This window comes from Eriocheir sinensis, chromosome 19 (assembly GCF_024679095.1).
Source record: "Eriocheir sinensis breed Jianghai 21 chromosome 19, ASM2467909v1, whole genome shotgun sequence".
NCBI lineage: Eukaryota > Metazoa > Arthropoda > Malacostraca > Decapoda > Varunidae > Eriocheir > Eriocheir sinensis.
The window spans coordinates 13,982,515-13,999,164 of NC_066527.1; the positions used below are offsets into that span (position 1 = coordinate 13,982,515).

Consider the following 16,650-nt stretch of genomic DNA (forward strand, 5'->3'; position numbering starts at 1 on the left):
CAAAAGCACCTTTCCACTTCTAACCTTCTATCTGGTCGCCAGTATGGGTTCCGCATGGGGTGTTCTACCGGCGATCTTCTTGCTCTCCTGGTCAGCCTCTCTTAGCCGTTTCGGTGAAACTTTCTCTGTTGCGCTAGACATAGCGAAAGCTTTCGATAGAGTCTGGGACAAGTCTTTGCTTTTTAAACTGCCCTCTTTCGGATTCTATCCCTCTCTCTGTTCCTTTATCTCCAGTTTCCTTTCCGGCCGTTCTATCTCTGCGGTGGTAGACGGTCACTGTTCTTCCCCTAAACCTATCAACAGTGGTGTTCCACAGGGCTCTGTCCTATCACCCACTCTCTTCCTGTTATTCATCAATGATCTTCTTTCCATAACAAACTGCCCTGTCCACTCATACGCCGACGACTCCACTCTCCATTATTCAACTTCTTTCAATAGAAGACCCTCTCAACAGGAAGTACACGACTCCAGGCTGGAGGCTGCAGAACGCTTAACCTCAGACCTTGCCATCATTTCCGATTGGGGCAGAAGGAACCATGTGTCCTTCAATGCCTCAAAAACTCAATTTCTCCACCTATCAACTCGACACAATCTTCCAAACACCTATCCCCTATTCTTCGACAACACTCAGCTATCACCATCTTCAACACTAAACATACTTAACTCAAAATCTCAACTGGAAACTTCACATCTCCTCTCTCGCTAAATCAGCTTCCTCGAGGTTGGGCGTTCTGTATCGTCTCCGCCAGTTCTTCTCCCCCGCGCAGTTGATATCCATATACAGGGGCCTTGTCCGCCCTCGTTTGGAGTATGTATCTCACGTGTGGGGGGGCTCCACTCACACAGCTCTTCTGGACAGAGTGGAGTCTAAGGCTCTTCGTCTCAACAGCTCTCCTCCTCCTACTGATAGTCTTCTACTTCTTAAATTCCGTCGCGATGTTGCCTCTCTTTCTATCTTCTATCGATATTTCCACGCTGACTGCTCTTCTGAACTTGCTAACTGCATGCCTCCCCCCCTCCCGCGGCCCCGCTGCACACGACTTTCTACTCATGCTCATCCCTATACTGTCCAAACCCTTATGCAAGAGTTAACCAGCATCTTCACTCTTTCATCCCTCACGCTGGTAAAGTCTGGAACAATCTTCCTTTATCTGTATTTCCTCCTGCCTACGACTTGAACTCTTTCAAGAGAAGGGTGTCAGGACACCTCTCCTCCCGAAATTGACCTCTCTTTCGGCCACCTCTTATGATTCTTTTTTAGGAGCAGCGAGTAGCGGGCTTTTTTTTTATATTATTGTTTCTTTTTTTTGTGTGCCCTTGAGCTGCCTCCTTTGTTGTAAAAAAAATAAGGTAAGAGATAAGTAATAAGAAAGAGTGAGTAAGCAGACGAATAAATAACAGCATAAACAAAATAAGGTCACGCAAAATTTATACACCAAACGAATCAAAGAAAATAAACAAAACAAAACAAAAAATAGCAGAGTGGAGGGACCGAATATATTTTTTACCTCTCCAGTTAAGTAGTAAGGTAAGTAATAGATAAGTAATACAAAAGAGTGAATTAGTAGAATAAGTAACTGAATAAACACCCTTGAAAATTTATACACCTAGCGTAGCAAGACAAAATATAGCAGAGTGGGGGTCGAATAGATTTTTTACCTCTCCATTTAAGTAATAATATAAGTAACAGATGAGTAATAAGAAAGAGCGAATAAGTAAACTATGTATCTGAATAAACACCCATGAAAATTTATATATCAATCGTAGCTAGACAAAAAATAGCAGAGTGGAGGCCGAATACATTTTTTGCCTCCCCAGTTAAGTAATAAGGTAAGAACAGATAAGTAATAAAAAAGGGTGAATAAGTAGAATAAGTTACTGAATAAACTCCCTTAAAAATTTATATACCAAACAAGACAAAAAAAAAAAAAACCAGAGCGAGGGGCCGAGTATATATATCCTCGTGAGAGAGAGAGAGAGAGAGAGAGAGAGATTTTATGATTTAGTTTAAGTTTCCTTCTCGTGTTATAATGGCATAAGTAACTGAATAAACATCTTTGAAAATTTATATACCAAGCGAAGCAGGACCACCCCCCAAAAATATAACAGTTTGGGACCGAATATATTTTTTCCATCGTAAGTAAGAGGAGAATAATCAGAAAGCAAGTGAGTAGGTAGAGGAATAAATAACTGCATAAAAAAATAAAATCACGCGAAATTCATACACCAAATGTAGCAAGACAAAAAAAATATATCAGAGTGGGGGGCCGAATATATATTTTCACCTCGTTTTCTCTCACCCAGCGTAAAAAAAAGGAGAATGGACGTGGGGGGAAAAGGATGCAAGGTGTGTGTAGGAGGGGGGGGAGGGGCAGTGGGAGGGGGGGAAGGGGGGAGGGGAGGAGAAGAGGTAAAGACAAAGAAGATAGTGGCAAAGTTTCGTTGTGAGTTTGGACAAAAAAAAACAAAAAAAAAAACTTTACCCCTGAATCCTCCACGAAAACGAAATCTGAAAACATAACTTGGTAAGAGAAAAATAGAAGACAAGAAAAGATAAATTGTGTCAGTCTTTCTATTTTCAGGTCAGTAAATACGTTAGGAAGTGGAGGGGAGGAGAGGTAAGTAGGTAAGTAAGTAGGTAAGTAGGTAGGTAAGAGAGGTAAATAAGGGAGGTAAGAGAGGTAAGTACACAAGTAAGTGGAGGGGAGGAGAGGTAAGTAGAAGAGTAGGTTAGAGAGGTAAGTAAGATAAGTAAGGTAAATATGATAAGAGAATTAAATAAGGTAAGTATGGTATGTAAAGTAAGTAAGGTAAGTATGGTTAGAGAGGTAAGTAAGGTAAGTAAGGTAAGTATGGTAAGTATGGTAACAGAGGTAAGTAAGGTAAGTAAGGTAAGAGAGGTAAGTAAGGTAAGTAAGGTAAGTAAGGTAAGTAAGGTAAGTATGATAAGAGAGGTAAGTAAGGTAAGTATAGTGAGTAAGTAAGTAAGTAAGTAAGTAAGTAAGTGGAGGGGATGGAGAGGTAAAGAGAAGGAAGATAGTGGCAAAGTTTCGTTGTGAGTTCAGATAAAAAAAAAAAACTTGAATCCCCAACGAAAAAAAAAAATCTTAAAACGTAACTTGGTAAGAGAAAAAAAAAGACAAAGGGAAAAAAAGTGCGTAAGCCTTTTTTATTGTTTTCCTGATAAGTTTGTATTATAACTTGTAAGGGAAAAACAACAAAGGAAAAAAAAAAAAAAGGGAAAAATGAGTTAGTCCTTTTCACTTATTTCCATGTAACTTTCTATTTCAACTTGGTAAAATAAAATAAAAGAAAAAAATGAGAAAAGAGAACAAGGAAAAAAATGAGTCAGTCCTTTTTTAATTTATTTTCATGTAAGTTTCTATTCTGACTTGATAAAAGAAAAAAAAAAGAAAAAAATGAGAAAAATGAGAAAAGAAATAGAAAAAAAAATGAGTCTCTCCTTTTTTCATTTATTTTCATGTAAGTTTCTATTCTGACTTGATAAAAGAAAAAAAAAAGAAAAAAATGAGAAAAATGAGAAAAGAAATAGAAAAAAAATGAGTCTCTCCTTTTTTCATTTATTTTCATGTAAGTTTCTATTCTAACTAGGTAGAAGAAAAAAGACAAAAAGGAGAAAAAGGAGAAAAGAAAAAGAGAAAAAATTGTCTTTTTTTATTTATTTTCATGTAAGTTTCTATTATAACTTGGTAATGAAAAACGACCCCAAAAAACGATAAATAATGTTCGTCTTTCTATATTCAGGTTAAGTTTCTATCAGTTTACTTTCTCCTTTTATCCGTTTGTCAGTTTTCGCGTCATTAAACACATTATTAGGACTCCAGTGACGAGAGAGAGAGAGAGAGAGAGAGAGAATTTTATGATTTAGTTTAAGATTCTTCTCGTGTTATGATGGCATGAATAAGATGATGTTTCTGTATACCTTACTGTCTCTCTTTGTCTGTCTGTCTGTCTGTCTATGTGTCTGTGTGTCTGTCTGTCTGTGTGTCTGTGTTTGTATCTGTCTGTCTGTCTTTCTCTCTGTCTGTCTGTCTCATATGTTACAGAGGAGATATACACTTTTAACGTTAACTCTACTTCTCCTGTGACAATTTCTGAAGGCAAGTCGTCGTATAAATATCTAGGAATTTCACTCTTTGATCTCTCTCTCTCTCTCTCTCTCTCTCTCTCTCTCTTTTTTTATTTTTTTTTATTTAAACATGTTCAGTACACTAGTACATGGCAGTATTATTTGTCTATGCTAAAATTCCCCCGACCGTTGGGGAGCTATTTAAAAGCTTCTGCCGATTATATTATAGTTATATACATGTTTACGGTGGGTGTAGGAGTAGCCACCCGTGGGACGTAACCTTCATCTGCTGAGTGGACAGTTGTGTCACATCCACATCAGCAGTGAGGTTGTTCCACCACACCACCGCTGCGATGGGGAAGGCACGTTGGTGGGTGCTGGAGCGGGCCATTGGCACTTCTAGGAGGGAGGCGTTGCTCAGCACCGTTCTCGTGCTGCGCTCTGACCTCCTCCAGGTAGCCCTCAGGTCCGTCAGGTGGGGCACTAGGCCCACTTGTGCCTTGTGTAGCACCGTCAGGGCAGCGACGCGGCGACGGTGCTCCAGGCTATTCAGCTGGTTCGTGGCTGGTCTTGCCCTTCCTTCGTGTGGGTGTTGTTGTTGTTGTTGTCGCTGTGTCTCCCACTGGCTCGGTCGGTGGTGCTGGCTGCCGTTGATGAGGCGTTCAGCCCTCCTCTGCACCTTGTCTAGCAGGTTGAGGTGGCAGCGGGCGCTGGCCATCCAGGTGAGCGGTGCATACTCCATCACTGGACGGACTTGTGCCTTATAGAGGGTGTTCAGGCCCTCAGCATCGAGGAGGTTCTTCATGCGGCGCAGGAGGTTCACCTTCTGGGAGGCTTTGTGCGCCACCCTTTCAAGGTGACGGTCAAACCGCAGCTGGGAGTCCACCTCCACGCCCAGGATGTCGACGCTGGACTGCAGAGGGATGGTGTCGTTCCCGAATCTCAGTCTGCCGTGGAGTTGCCTCGCGTCCTCCCGAGAACGTGATATTACCATGGCCTGGGTTTTGTCAGGGGCAAACCTGACTTGCCACCTCTTTCCCCAGGCCATTATGTCTGCCAACTGTCTGTTGACGGACTCTATCACGTCCTGGGCTTCCTCCCTCTTGTATGTTCTGGAGAGGGTGCAGTCGTCGGCGTAAGCGCTTGCTGCCGGGATGGTTTGCAGGAGGTCGTTAAAGTATATGTTCCACAGAATAGGTCCAAGGACGGACCCCTGTGGAACGGAGGCCTCCACCGGGAAGCTGGTCGAGGTGCTTCCGTTGACTGCTACGCGGAGGCTCCTGCCTAACAGGTAGTTTGAGAGCAGGCGCAGCAGGTCCCCCGTGATGCCTAGTTGCTGTAGCTTCGCCGTCAGACCGCGGTGCCAAACGGAGTCGAACGCGCCAGCTATATCCAGGGCAATCACGAGAGAGGGGTGGCCGTCATCAAGGGCGTCATGCCAGGACTTTGAGAGGAGAAGGAGGAGGTCTGAGGTAGAGCGGCCCTTCCGAAAACCAAACTGCTTCGGTGACTGCAGGTGGTTTTCCTCGAGGAAGGATGTCAATTGCTCCCCGATGATCCTCTCAAATATCTTGCTGATGATTGGGAGGAGTGATATTGGCCTGTAATTGCCTGGCTCGGACCTGGATTTTTTCTTGTGTACGGGTGTGACTCTGGCCTCCTTCCACTGTGCAGGCCACACCCCGCTCTGCAGGCATCGCCGGAAGATCTGGGCGAGGGGGCTGGTGAGCTCATCGGAGCATCGCCGCAGTAAGTATGGACTGACGCTGTCAGGGCCTGGGGCCTTCCTGGTGTTGACGCCCCTCAGATGTCTCCTGACAGCGTCCTCAGAGATTAGCACATTCTCTAGTCTTGAGGCGATGAGTTGGGGGAGGGTGGGCGGCTGCCTGTCTGGCTCCTGGGTTGTCATCTTTTGACTGAAGTGACAGGCCAGCAGGTCAGCCTTTTCCCGGCTGGTGATGGCCAGGTCTCCGTCAGGTTTCCTTAGGGGCGGGATACGTTCCTGGGGGGTAAGGCCTTGCTGTTCCTTCACCAGCCCCCACCACTGTTTCGGGTCGGTTTGGTTAGAGGACAGCTTTCTCCTTCTGTCGGCATCCCACCTTTCTTTTGCCCACTTTGCTGTCCTCGTCATATTTTTGCAGGCTCGTCTGTGTTGGGCCTTATTTTCCTGCGTGGGGTGTCTTTTATATCGTGTCCAAGCCTTGTGTTTCCTTTCGGCTGCAATACGGCACCTGTACCCGAACCAAGGCTGGTCTTTTGGGCTGGTTGAGTAGGTGCGGTGGGGGACGTGTTGCTGCTGGACGGTATTGAGGACAGTGGTGAGGGCGGAGACGTCATGTTGTGGGTCACCGTTAAGGACTGTGCCCCAAGCAGTTGCTGCCAGGGCCTGCCTTGCAGCCGTCCAGTCCGCGCGGTCCCACAGCCAGATGACTCGCTGGTGTTCCTCTTCACGCGCTGGGGCCAGGCTGATGGTGGTGAGTATGGCATTGTGGTCGGAACTGCCCACACGGTCTAGTGGGCAGCACAGCACGCAGTCACTCGGCAGGTCTGTGAGCACAGGGTCCAGGGAGCCTCCACGCTGATGTGTCGGGAACTCAACATGGTTGTGCAATCCATGCACCGCTGTGAGCTCGGTGAAGGCCCTCGCCACCAGGTGTTGATTTAGGTCGCCCACAACCATCGCGTACTGACAGCTGTGGGCAGCCATAAGGTCGTCCAGGTGCTCTGTGAGGTAGGTGAGGGGGGCGCTGCCTTGCCACTGTGGCCGGTACATGGCACAGAGTAGCAGAGCGCTCCTGTCCTCGAGAATGATGCGGAGGAACATCATCTCCATTTCCAGGGGAGTGTCTGTGGTGAGGGCGTCCATCTGCAGGCCGTTTCGGTGGCAAACAGCAATGCCTCCCCCCTGTCCTGTGTGGCGGTCTCGTCTGGCCCAGTGCGATTACCCGGGGATCTTATCACAGGTGGTGGCGCATGTGTCGTCCAGGAAGATCTCCCTGTCACCACCATGTCGATGTGGTGCCTGAGGACGAAGGCGTGTGTCAGCTCCCCGATGTTGATCCTAAAGCCTCGTATGTTGGCGGACAGAATCTTGAGGCCGCTGGTGTCCGTATCGCCTTATCGGATCAGCGGAAGGGGAGTGTGCGGGGGATGAGGCCAGGATGGGTAGGGCGGGGCGTGCACCGCTTGCTGGTAGGGAGCAGGCTGGGTGATGGGTGGCTGGTGTTCAGACAGAATTGCTCGAAGCAGTCGTTCCTGTCTGATGTCGGCGGCTCGAGCGTAACACTCGTCATCGGTGTGTCCTCGCCGCTGGCAATACGCACACTCTAGACTTCGCTTTGCCTCTGCCTGCCTCTTGCGACACTGGTCAGCGAGGTGCCCACGTCGGCCACAGAAGTCGCAGATGGTCTCAGAGCAGTGATTGACTGTGTGGCCGCGCTGACGGCACCTGCCACAGAAGGGTGGTGAGGCCTGAGTCCAGAGGGACACACACTCTCTCTCTCTCTCTCTCTCTCTCTCTCTCTCTCTCTCTCTCTCTCTCTCTCTCTCTCTCTCTCTCTCTCTCTCTCTCTCTCTCTCTCTCTCTCTTATTCTTCCGTTCTCTTCTCTTCTCTTCTCTTCTTTTTTCTTTTTTCCCTATTTTTTCTATTTTCTCTATTTTCTCTATTTTCTTTTTGTTTTATTTTCTCTTCTCTTCTCTTCTCTTCTCTTCTCTTCTCTCTCTTTCATGTCACAAAAAGTTATATATTTGTTCGTCTTTGATCTTCTTGCAACAGCGGCACATTGTAAACAAAGGTCCCTCGATGCACTTTTTCTCGTGAACCTTTATTAAGACGTAACTAGATCATTTGTCGGAACAGGATGCAATACACCAACATCACACGGAGGACAGGAGGGCCTTGGGGAAGCCTATTGTCTCGCAGTGAACCAGTAATGACTAATAAATGTGATGGAGTGAGTTCATTATCAGCCCATATCTTACAATGCGAGGGTGGTAGCAATGGCAATACCTCACCGTGCCAAACTACACCTCATCCTCTTTATGTGCTAACGGTTCTTAATAGACTCGATTTCTCAGGTAATAAAATAGACACGAAGGATTACGAGGGATTAAGTTCAACCTTCTCTCAATGGTGTGACGATGATGCCCAACACGCCACACCCTACCGCACCATAATGACCGGTATTTATAAGCGACCTCTCAGGTAATCAAATAGCCACGACGGATTAAGTTCAAGCTTCTCTCAATGGTGTGACGATGCTACCCAACACGCCACACCCTACCGCACCATAATCACTGGTATTTATAAGCGTCTCGGCGCCTCAGTTCACCTGTTCAAAAAGTCTCCGTGCTGTGGTGCAGAAATAGAAACTTTGGAACATTTTCTGCTAGACTGTGAAGAATATAAAGAAATAAGACAAAGCCAAAATTTTATGCAGAACACAGAAAAAAAAAAAACAGAGACTACCAAACAGCCAATATATTAGTGTTCCAACCATAAAACTGGAAGAAATTGAAGACAAAGAAAAACTATATCACAAAAATCTGGAGCAGAAGAAAAAAGAAAATTCACCAAGACTAAAAGACACAACAACGCCAATAAATAATCAAGAAACAAGAAAAAGGACCATAAGTGGGAGCCGTTACAAAGGCAATCCCACGCCTACTGCTGGACTGGACTGGAGCTGCTGGGATGTTCATGTTCTGTTTTGTGATGATTATTGGGGCGTTCAGTTCTTGGCGCCGCAACTGCAGGGTCATACGGCACCGAGTTCTGTTTTGTGATCCTAGCGATACTTTAACACAACTTTTTTTTCTTTTTTACAGCAGAGGAGACAGTTCAAGGGCGTAAAAAAGGAAAACAATAATGAAAAAAAAAGCCCGCTACCTGCACCTTGAACGGAAAACCACCCATTAAAACCCGGCCAGTCTTCTTTGCGGCTTTGGAGAATAGTCGTAGTGAGAGACCAATTCGTTTTGGAAATATGACCCACTGTCTCTCCTCTTCTTTTCCTGTTCTATTTCTCTCAACGGCACGCACTCGTATGGACTTCTCTTTATGTGCTAACGGTTCTTGACTCAGTATATCAGGTAATGAAATGTGTACAAGGGATTAAGTTCAACCGGTTTAAAAAAAGTATCACGTAGCAGTTCCTGGGATGTTCGTGTAGTGTTTTGTGATCCTCAGTGCCGTGAAAATGCTACCAGAACTATTATCATGCCCAGGGTGTATTATTATCCCATATCGCAGCGGTTCCCAAACTTTTCAGGCCACGCGCCACCTCCCAGGCTGTGATCAAGTCCCGCCACCCCCGCTAAGATTCGAGCAGTGCTAAGGTCCCGTCGATTTCCTGAAATTTTGTCCATTTTTTGCGAATTTTGTGCTCGCAAAGTATGAGGCTCTGAGCGATGGCTATCAAAACTGAACGTAAGTGTACCTGTGGGGTGGATGAATGTGCTCAGAGTCTGGCTAAGTTTCAAACAGAACAGACAACTCCGCTGAAGCGTACAGCATGCGTTAGTTTTCAAATAATGACAGTTAATGATGTGTTGGAAATTTTTATGACATAAAATCCACCATTACATTATTTTTTTCCTTACACCCCCCTAGTGATCAGCTCACGCACCCCCAGGGGCAGCCTATATCATGTAAGACAAGGGTGATGGCAATAGTATTATCTCGCTTTACCGTACCCTACCTCCTCTTCTTCTTACGTTAACGATCCTCATCTCCAACTCTCAGGTAATAACAAAGATACAAAGGATTAAGTTCAACCCTTTTTCAAGCTTGTGACAATGCTACCCCACGCAACACTCCACCGTACCATGATGTCCCTCCTCTCTCTCCTCTTCGTTTATTTATCTGTCAACAGCGCGCACTCGTATGGACATTCTTTATGCAGTAACTATTCTTGACTCAATATATCAGGTAACAGCGGGTGTATTGTCAGACTATACCATGTAAGGCGAGGGTATTATCTAAGTTCTCTGTCTCATTCCTCCACTTGTTCTTACGCTAACGATCCTCATCTACAACTCTCTGGTAATAACAAAGGTACAAAGGATTAAGTTCAACCCTTTTTCAAGCCTGTGACAATGCTACCCCACGCAACACTCCACCGTAAGTACCACAATGTCCCTCCTCTCTCTCCCCTTCCTTTATTTTTCTGTCAACGGCGCGCACTCATATGGCCTTTTCTTTATATGCTAACGGTTCTTGACTCAGTATATCAGGTAACAGCTAGTTTATTATCAGACTATATCTTATTAGGCGAGGGTGATGGAAGTAGTATTACCTCGCTTTACTGTATCATACCTCCTCTTCTTCTTACGCTAACGATCCTCAACTCAATCCTTCAGGTAATAAAAGAGATACAAGGGATTGACGATGTTACACCACACGCCACAATCAGCCGTACCATAGTCTCTCTCCTCCTTTTATTCACTTCTTTTTCCGTCGACTGCGCGCATTTGTATCAACTTTTCCTTATCTGCAAACGGTTCTTGACTCAAAACATCAGGTAACAAGGGTTTATTATCAGACTATATCTTATTAGGCGAGGGTGATGGCAGTAGTATTACCTCGCTCTGTACTATATCCCCTCTTCTTCTTAAGCAAAAAGGTCCTTAACTCAATCTCTCAGGAAATAAAACACGCCACACTCCACCGTACCATAGTGCCTCTCGTCTTCCTTTTCTGTTCCTTTTCACGCGTCGACAGCTCCACACTTGTATGTAGAGACACGTTCTAGCTCTCTACGCGCCGCCCCCTCGACCCCTCTAGCTGCTCTCTACCTTAATAATGCCTTCGTTAGCCTCACTCCCGCCTCCAGCAGCCAAGTAGCCGGAAAGAGAACAGCTGGGGTGAAAAAAGAAGACGAAAAAAGAAGACTATGAGAAACTACGAGACTTGCTTATATGGACGGGCTGACGTAGAGGGGGAACTTGCATATTTGAAGGGAAGGCAATTGGAGATGGGGCAGGTTACGTAGAAGAAGGGAATGTACTGAGGAGATGTAGGAAGACAAAGGAAAAACATGAAATAAGGAAAATGGACAAAAAACAAAGAAAACGAGCGAGAATACGAGAAAACAAACGAGAAACAGAGAAAGCAAAGAAGAAAACCAAGGATAGAATTTACAAAGAAAGTAAATATAGGAAAAAAGAATAAGAAACCGAAAACACGAACAGAAAGCAGTAAAAACTAATAGGGAAACAGAGACAAAGAACAAGGAAACAGAGAAAACGGAAAGAAAACCAAGGAGAGGAGTGACGAAGATGGACAAATCTCTTCAGAGTAAAACAGGAAAACAAAGAAGAAACAAATAAAACGAACAGGAAAACGAGAAAACGAACAGGAAGACGAGAAAACAAACTGACAACAGAGAAAACGAACAACAAACAAAGAAAACAAAAAAGAAAATCAAAAGAAAATGGATACGAAGAACGGCAAACCTCTTCAGCGTGAACCAGAGAAAACGAACAAGAAACAGAGAAAACGGAAAAAGAAAACGAGAGAACGAAAGAGAAAACGAGAAAACGAAAGAGAAAACGGAAAAGAAAACCAAGAAGAGCAGTTACGAAAAACAAGGTAAATCTCTTGAGTCAATATCTGTTTTTAAAGTAAAGGAAATACGGGAAGAAACAAAATAAAACTAAAACAAAACAAAACAAACAAAACAATATAAGATGGGAAACTATACTAACCTGATCAAAGCCAACCTGATTTGATGGTTTGATTTGATTTGCTAACTGGTCAAACACACGTAAAATATAACCAACACCTGCCTAAGAAACCACCGGACTAAGGTTGGTATTCGCAGACTCTTGCGAACCACACGTCAACTTTTTCCTAAGGCCGAGAAGGAGATTAATCGGGTTCTCGTGAGTGTGTTTTTAGGGTCACGGCACAGAAGAAGGGTCAAACTACCACCAGGGTCATAAACTAGCCCTGGAAATACCTCAAACCGCTACGAAAGTCTTGTCAAATATGTGTGAGAAAGATGTCAGTTGGGTTCTCGTGAGTGTGTTTTTAGGTTCATGGTACAAAAGAAGGGTCAAAGAATACGAGGGTCATATAACTAGCCCTGGAAATACCTCAAACCGCTACGAAAGTCCTGTCAAATATGTGTGAGAAAGATGTCAACTGGATTCTCAGGAGTGTGTTTTTTAGGTTCATGGTACAAAAGAAGGGTCAAACTACACGAGGGTCATATAACTAGCCCTGGAAATGCCTCAAACTCATACGAAAACTTTGTCAAATATGTGTTAAAAGGAGATTAATCGGGTTCTCATGAGTATTTTTTTTAGGGTCAGGGCACAGAAGAAGGGTCAAACTACACGAGGGTCATATAACTAGCCCTGGAAGTACCTCAGACCCCAACGAAAGCCTTGTTAAATATGTGTGACAAGGAGATTAATCGGGTTCTCAGAGTGTTTCTTTAGGTTCATGATACAGAAGAAGGGCTAAACTACCACCAGGGTCTTATAACTTTCCCTGGAAATACCTCAAACCACTAAGAAAGCCGTGTTAAATATTTGTGACAAGGATATCAATTGGGTTATCATGAGTGTTACTTTAGGTTCATGATACGGAAAAAGGGCTAAACTATCACCAGGGTCTTATAACTAGCCCTGGAAGTACCTCAGACCCCAAAGAAAGCCTTGTTAAATATGTGTGACATTGATATCAATTGGGTTATCATGAGTGTTACTTTAGGTTCATGATACAGAAAAAGGGCTAAACTACCACCCTGGAAGTACCTCAGACCCCAACGAAAGCCTTGTTAAATATGTGTGACATTGATATCAATTGGGTTATCATAAGTGTTACTTTAGGTTCATGATACAGAAAAAGGGCTAAACTACCACCAGGGTCTTACAACTAGCCCTGGAAGTACCTCAGACCCCAACGAAAGCCTTGTTAAATATGTGTGACAATGATATCAATTGGGTTCTCATGAATGTTTCTTTATGTTCATGATACAGAGGAAGGGATAAACTACCATCAGGGTCTTATAACTATCCCTGGAAATACCTCAAACCGCTACGAAAGCCTTGTCATATATGAGTTTTCGGGTTCTTAAAAGTGTATTTTTTTTAGGTTCATGGTACAGAAGGGTCAAACATCTACTTCGGGTTCTTAAGAGTTTTTTTTAGGTTAATGATACAGAAGGATCAAACTACACGAGGGTCATGTAACTAGCCCTGGAAATACCTCAGACCCCAAAGAAAGCCTTGTTAAATATGTGTGACAAGGAGATTGATCGGGTTCTTGTGAGCGTGTTTTTTTTAGGTTCATGGTACAGAAAAAGGGTCAAACTACCACGAGGGACATAAAACTATACATGGAAATACCTCAAACTCCTTCTAAGACTTTGTCAAATGTGTTAAAAGATCAATCGGGTTCTAATGTTATTTTTAGGTTCACGGCACAGAAGAAGGGTCAAACTACCACCAGGGTCATAAGACTACCACTGAAATATTTCAAACCCCAACGAAAACCTTGTCAGTCTGGGTCTAATGAGTATTTCTTTAGGTTCATGGTGTAGAAGAAGGATCAAACTACAACCCGGGTCATAAAACTACACCTGGAAATAGCTCAACCACCCTACGAAAGCCTTGTCAAATATGTGCGCTTGGAATACTTACGAATACGACCCTAAAACTGGCGTTCTAGAATCGACCACCATTCCCACGGGAGCCTATTAGAGCTATCGGCCTACACGAAGACAAAGAAACGAGCCCCGTACCTTCCTTCCCTCTCTTTCTTTCTCTCTCTCCCCTTTTCTCTCCCTCCCTTTCTCTCTCTCACCTGCCCACACATTCCCTCGCCCCTTTCATTACCGCCCATTCCGGTAAGGTCACGGAGAAGGTAAACAACAAGAGCGGGTTTCAATGCAAGACAATCACAGTTCCATTTTCCTTAACAATACCTGCCGAAAGGAAAATGGGGGTAGGAGCGAAAAGGGGCGGGAGACTTGCCTATACGGACGGGCTGGCGGAGAGGGGGAGCTTGCATATTTGAGGGGAAGGCATTTGGAGATAGGGCAGGTTACGTAGAAGTGAATGTCATGAGGAGATGTAGGGAGACAAAGGAAAAAATAGAAAGGCAGCCATCCCCCCCTCCCCCCCCCCCCCCCACACACACACACACACACACACACACACACACACACACTGGATGAAGGTTGTATTGTGTAAGCTATAGTGGATGGAGTGCAAAGAATAGGAAAAGCGAGAGGGGGGGGGGGGGGAGAGAGAGAGAGAGAGAGAGAGAGAGAGAGAGAGAGAGAGAGAGAGAGAGAGAGAGAGAGAGAGAGAGAGAGAGAGAGAGAGAGAGAGAGAGATTAAATGTTATTGTTATTACTTCTTCTATGTCCACACACTAACAACAATACCACCACCATCACCACCTTTACCACCACCATCACCGCCACCACCACCACAAACAACGACAATAACTATATTCTTTTCTTGCTATGCAGTTTTCACTACTACTGCAACTACTACTACTACTACTACTACTACTACTACTACTACTACTACTACTACGCTCTGGTTTTACTGAGAAATTAAGTGTGGCTCATGCTGCCCCCCGAGCTCATTCTTGATTTCCCTTGGACAGTTCCTCTAAAATTCAGGTTGATGGCTAGTCTTCAGGACAGCTTGTGGGTAGCTTAGGCCACTCGGCGGTGACTAAAATACCAGGTGGTAGCGGCGGATTCGAGCCCGTATTATCCATGACGCAGCGAACTAGGGACCAGCACGCTAACCACTCAGCCACCGTGTGTGTGTGTGTGTGTGTGTGTGTGTGTGTGTGTGTGTGTGTGTGTGTGTGTGTGTCTTTAGATTTAGGAGATTATGCCGTGTCTAATTTTTTTCTGAAGAGGTATAATTGAAGTGAAAGCATAAACGAGTATTTGCGTGTTCTGTGAATGTTAGGAAAATATGTTTGCTGTCTCTTTACCGAGCTAAGAAATGCTACTTTTACTGTTGCTGCTATTACTACTACTACTACTAGTACTACTACTTCAACTACTATACTACTACTACTACTACTGCTACTTCTACTACTACTACTACTACTACTACTACTACTACTACTACTACTACTATTACTACTTCTACCGCTAGTACTAGTTGACCCCCTCCCAGAAAACCTCATCACCTATAACCCAACACATACCTTGCCTGCAGCGGCGTTGTGAGCAGTAGCAGCAGCAGTAGCAAGTGTGGCAGCAGTGGCGGTAGTAGTGAGTGCAGTAGTTGTGGTAGTGGTGGTGGAAGCGTCACCGGGCCCGCTCCCCTTCTACTACTACTACTGCCACTACTCCCACTGGCATTTTTTCTCCTTTTACTCATCTTCTTCATCTTCATCCTGGAAAGAGACAGAGAGAGCAGTGAGTGAAGGTGGGAGGGAGAGTGGAAGAGAGGGGGAATGAGAGATAGAGACGATAATAGCGATTCTTTTAAGTAGTTTTCTCTCCTCCTTGCACCGTTATCGTGGGAGAGGGAGCCGTGGGTAGACATGTGTTCTCTATGGGAGGTTCCTTTAACCCGGGAGCCGCAAAACCGAACTTTAAAAAGGGAGACAAGAGCGTGGCCTCAAACTACAGGCCCAAAAGCATGACGTCAGTGCAGGGTATAGGATTCTCGAGATAATTAGAGAAAAACATATTTCTAGTATCTAAGAATATATTATCCGATACCCAAAACGGCTTCAGGTATAACCCTTCCTGCCTTTTTTTTACGTTTTAGCCTTTGTCGCCGTTGGCTTTCCTGGACTGGTGGTCGGCCCCAGACCGTTGTGGCGCAGTGAGGTGTTTATAGTGGCGTAATCTTGCTTGGCTCATGCTGCCCCCTGGAGCTCATCTTTGACCCTCCTTACGAGAGAAGCTAGAGTTAACAGGTGGTCCTTAGAGTCCGGGTTAACAGGTGGTCGTCAGGACAGCATGTAGGTAGTCTTTGGCCACGCAGCGGTGACCGATAAATTACCAGCTTGTCTGTCACGGCGGCCGGGACTCGAACCTGCGTCTTCATGAACGTCGCGCCAGCACTCTGACCACTCCACCACCGCCTCTCCAAACTAATTTACTGAAGATATATATGAAAACTGGGACAATCATATATAGAAAATCCTGGACAAGGTACGACACAGGTGAACTATACCATATTCTCTCTCTCTCTCTCTCTCTCTCTCTCTCTCTCTCTCTCTCTCTCTCTCTCTCTCTCTCTCTCTCTCTCTCTCTCTCTCTCCCCTGGTTAGCTAACAGTGCGAGACGGTCCCTTTTTGGTGTCCGCGTCCATTAATCTCGACCTCGGGATTGCCTCTGTGCTGGGCAAGGCTGTGACGAGAGAGGGAGCGAGAGCGAGGGAGCAAGAGCAAGAGCAAGAGCAAGAGCGAGAGCATGAGCTAGAGCGAGAACGAGAGCGAGAGGGCTGTGACGAGAGAGAGAGAGAGAGAGAGAGAGAGAGAGAGAGAGAGAGAGAGAGAGAGAGAGAGAGAGAGAGAGAGAGAGAGAGAGAGAGAGAGAGAGAGAGAGAGAGAGAGAGAGAG

General features: G+C 45.1%; 1 protein-coding gene across 1 annotated transcript in view; it reads right to left on the minus strand.

Moving 5' to 3' along the window:
* Positions 1–15,468, minus strand: part of LOC127000748 (glycine receptor subunit alphaZ1-like) — an 85,931-nt gene extending 70,463 nt beyond the window's left edge. Inside the window, exon 1 of the mRNA XM_050864778.1 lies at positions 15,280–15,468. Within this exon, the coding sequence (XP_050720735.1) occupies positions 15,280–15,464 (185 nt within the window). The 5' untranslated portion in view covers positions 15,465–15,468. The remainder of the gene's footprint in view (positions 1–15,279) is intronic.
* Between the last annotated feature and the right edge of the window lie 1,182 nt (positions 15,469–16,650).